Source organism: Olea europaea, unplaced genomic scaffold (assembly GCF_002742605.1).
Source record: "Olea europaea var. sylvestris unplaced genomic scaffold, O_europaea_v1 scaffold11874, whole genome shotgun sequence".
Lineage (NCBI taxonomy): Eukaryota > Viridiplantae > Streptophyta > Magnoliopsida > Lamiales > Oleaceae > Olea > Olea europaea.
The window spans coordinates 1-3,543 of NW_019229286.1; the positions used below are offsets into that span (position 1 = coordinate 1).

General features: G+C 36.4%; 1 protein-coding gene across 2 annotated transcripts; it reads right to left on the bottom strand.

The window, feature by feature from the left end:
• Positions 1-84: 84 nt before the first annotated feature.
• LOC111373978 (probable serine/threonine-protein kinase At1g09600) lies at positions 85-3,515 on the bottom strand. Of its 2 annotated transcripts, none has more exons than XM_022996580.1 (2): positions 2,304-3,515; positions 85-592 (listed from the first exon to the last, which is right to left on the bottom strand). In XM_022996580.1, exons 1-2 carry the CDS (start codon positions 2,784-2,786, stop codon positions 428-430), a joined length of 648 nt encoding a protein of 215 aa, XP_022852348.1. In that variant the 5' UTR covers positions 2,787-3,515; the 3' UTR covers positions 85-427. The 2 variants fall into 2 exon arrangements, with proteins under 2 accessions (XP_022852348.1, XP_022852347.1); XM_022996579.1 differs by lacking the exon at positions 2,304-3,515 and adding an exon at positions 1,095-1,592 and having other exon boundaries at positions 148-592.
• Positions 3,516-3,543: the final 28 nt, after the last annotated feature.

Below are 3,543 nucleotides of genomic sequence, written 5' to 3' on the forward strand. Positions count from 1 at the left end.
AAGAATTTTATTAAATTATGAGATGTTCCTAAATAATGTGTAAATCATGAATAGATAAAAGTTATAAATCCTACGAAATGCATGGATAAAAATTGAGTTTTATTGTTTATAAGCACTTATAAGCTTTGTCAAATTTGCCCTAAAATATGTTCCACTAAAATTGATTATCGTTTAAACTCTCAAACCAGCACTCCTATGCCATCACCCAGTCATTAACTGAGAAAAAACAATTCTTCTTTGCAACTAACTCTATTTTACTTTCACTTTGACTGAGAGTTGATGAAGCTAAAATTCTAAAGTAGAATTAATCCCTCACAAATATACAGAAAAGTAATTGTTTGCAGGACAAGTCTCTCTCTTTCTCTCTAAATGGTCCTATTCTATTTTATGATTTCGGGATATGTGCTGGATTGGATATCAATTGTGTCTAGTGCAGCCGGACTTTACTGGCTCTAGTCTTATCGTGCCTCAGGCGTCGAGCAGCCTCTTGTATCCGAAGATCATGTTCTCTAAGCATCTGATCCATATTATTTGACTGGAGAAGTAGAGGACCGGAGAAATGCATCTTGTTCCCTCTAGAACCATGTCCATCCTGGGAAAACAGAATCGTCATTTAGATATTTAGGATTACAATGTGTTTATACTATTGAAGAAGAAGCATTACAATGTGTTTATGCTCATGTTTCTCTCTCTCTCTACTATATGGAACAGCTCGCTGCCTCACTCAAATACCCTTTATAGGGAGAGGAAATATTAGGGCAACCTAATACGTTTACAAACTACCCATTATACCCGTAATACATATAAAGAACTCCATTCTACCCATAGATCAATCCGCAGTTGAGGGGGGAAAAGGTGTGCAGGATAATTAGCCCTCACAAATTCAATATAATAAATCTCAATATAATATAGTCTAGAGGATCATAACTATGATCCTTCGCTAGGAAACATCTTTAACTTGTAATCTTCAAGGTTTCAGAACTGTGATTCTAATGTAATACAAAACCACAGAATGGTTTATTGTGGTAAAACATATTTATCAGGAGAAAAATTAGAGCTTTATTTAACCAGACATATGAAGTTTAGAAACTCACCTTAACAGGTTCTTTGGTACTAGATCTTCCATTTTCCATTTGACGAGAACTAGAAAAGAGATTGTAACGTCTCCTCACCTGCTGTCTTATGGGATCTCCAAACGATTCAGATTTATCTCCGCATTCTACAGATGACAAAGCCATAGATGCCACTAAACCAGATAGTGTGGATAAATCCGCTCGTGCCGAAACAATGGAAATATCATCATGTTTCTTCCCGGGAAATGTACACCCCATTTCTGGAGCAAGAGGCCCAGAGTGAGAAACTTTCTGCAGAGGATCCTCCGACATATCTTTGCTACTTGCTTTCGAATATTGTGTTCGTCTAGGTGGACCAATTGGAAAACCGGAAGCCGCTTCTTCCATATGAGGGTTAAATGCTTCACTTCGACTCTTTGGATTGGGATGGCCCTGTCTTCTCTGTAAAGGAATAAAACCAAGAATTGGTAAGAGGGTGAGCCCGTATATGTGTAAACAGATCATGTTCGGAAGGCTACAACATTTTCAACTAGAATTAACCATCTTACAATTGGAGTAAGCCTTGAGTCGACATTTGGCAGAATCGTTATTTGGATATTAAGTTTTGGCTAAACTGATAATCCTATACTACCGAGAGCAATATAACAAGAAAATGTGAGTAAGTAAAAATACAAGATTTACAATAGTTCACTCTCTTTGTGAAAGATACGTCCACTTGCCGCTTCAAAATTTCACTATTGAAGAAGCAGCATTACAATGTGTTTATACTCGTGTTTCTCTTTTTCACTACTATATGGAACAGCTCGCTGCTTCACTCTAATACCCTTAATAGGGAGCGGAAATATTAGGGCAACTTAATACGTTTACGAACTACCCATTATACCCCTAATACATATAAAGAACTCCATTCTACCCATAGATCAATCCGCGGTTGAGGGGGTAAGGTGTGCAGGATAATTAGCCTTCACAAATTCAACATAAATGTATTTTTACATAGGTATGTATTTATAATAAAGATAAAGAAATAATAAATCTCAATATAATATAGTCTAAAAGATCATAACTATGATCCTTCGCCAGGAAACATTTTTACCTTGTAATTTTCAACGTTTCAGAACTGTGATTGTAATGTAATACAAAACCACAGAATGGTTTATTGTGGTAAAACATATTAATCAGGAGAAAAATTAGAGCTTAATTTAACCAGACATATGAAGTTTAGAAACTCACCTTAACAGGTTCTTTGGTACTAGATCTTCCATTTTCCATTTGACGAGAACTAGAAAAGAGATCGTAACGTCTCCTATCCTGCTGTCTTATGGGATCTCCAAACGATTCAGATTTATTTCTGCATTCTACAGATGACAAAGCCATAGATGCCACTAAACCAGATAGTGTGGATAAATCCGCTCGGGCCGAAACAATGGAAATATCATCATGTTTCTTCCCGGGAAATGTACCCCCCATTTCTGGAGCAAGAGGCCCAGAGTGAGAAACTTTCTGCAGAGGATCCTCCGACATATCTTTGCTACTTGCTTTCGAATATTGTGTTCGTCTAGGTGGACCAATTGGAAAACCGGAAGCTGCTTCTTCCATATGAGGGCTAAATGCTTCACTTCGACTCTTTGGATTGGGATGGCCCTGTCTTCTCTGTAAAGGAATAAAACCAAGAATTGGTAAGAGGGTGAGCCCGTATATGTGTGAACAGATCATGTTCGGAAGGCTACAACATTTTCAACTAGAATTAACCATCTTACAATTGGAGTAAGCCTTGAGTCGACATTTGGTGTACATCAAGAAATTTAATGCCACAACTCTACCCTTGTAAACTGGTTTTTCCTTTTTAATAACTTTACTGTTGGATGTTTATTTTGCCATATGCCTCACAAAGATATAGCTTTCCCTTGGATGCTCTCTTCTATATTAAGTCAAGCGAGTGGACAAGACAAAGGTCCAGTTTTTAAATGTGCAATTGATGTAAGCAGTCTTGAAATAACTAACTAATGTTCCAAGTCCAACACTATAAAAAAGGTATCAAGATCTTAGTCAACATTTATATGATGCGTATTTGAAAAAATTACCAGGAAATAGGCTGAGCACGAGGTAAACATCATGGTGATGTTAATTAATCATACTTGACTAACTGGCGTTCTATTTTCATAATCCCAATTATTATTCATCAAAGCTAAATTTACTAGTTTTGAGAAGATTTGTCTTCAATTTCCATGAAAATTTGCTCGGTGACATTATTTTTTATCCTGGAACAAATTTTCTAGCCATACCGCTGACCACTCAGAAAGTGAAAAGTGAAGAAACTGAAAAAGATCTTTGGTCCAAGAAATGAAAACAATAGTTCTGATTGCAATAGTAGGTAGATAAGAAAGGAGAGAAGTGACCTCAAGACATAAAATGGAAAAAGAATAGTAAACTAATCTTTCGACTGTAAATACTGTTATTGGAAGAAAACTTA

What these genes read in the sequence shown, in the direction of transcription:
- LOC111373978 (XM_022996580.1), bottom strand. Translation starts at nt 2,786, where the DNA reads ATGATCTGTTCACACATATACGGGCTCACCCTCTTACCAATTCTTGGT. An exon ending in GTACCAAAGAACCTGTTAAG is followed by an intron (nt 593 to 2,303) that starts GTGAGTTTCTAA and finishes CTGTTTTCCCAG; the next exon opens with GATGGACATGGTTCTAGAGG.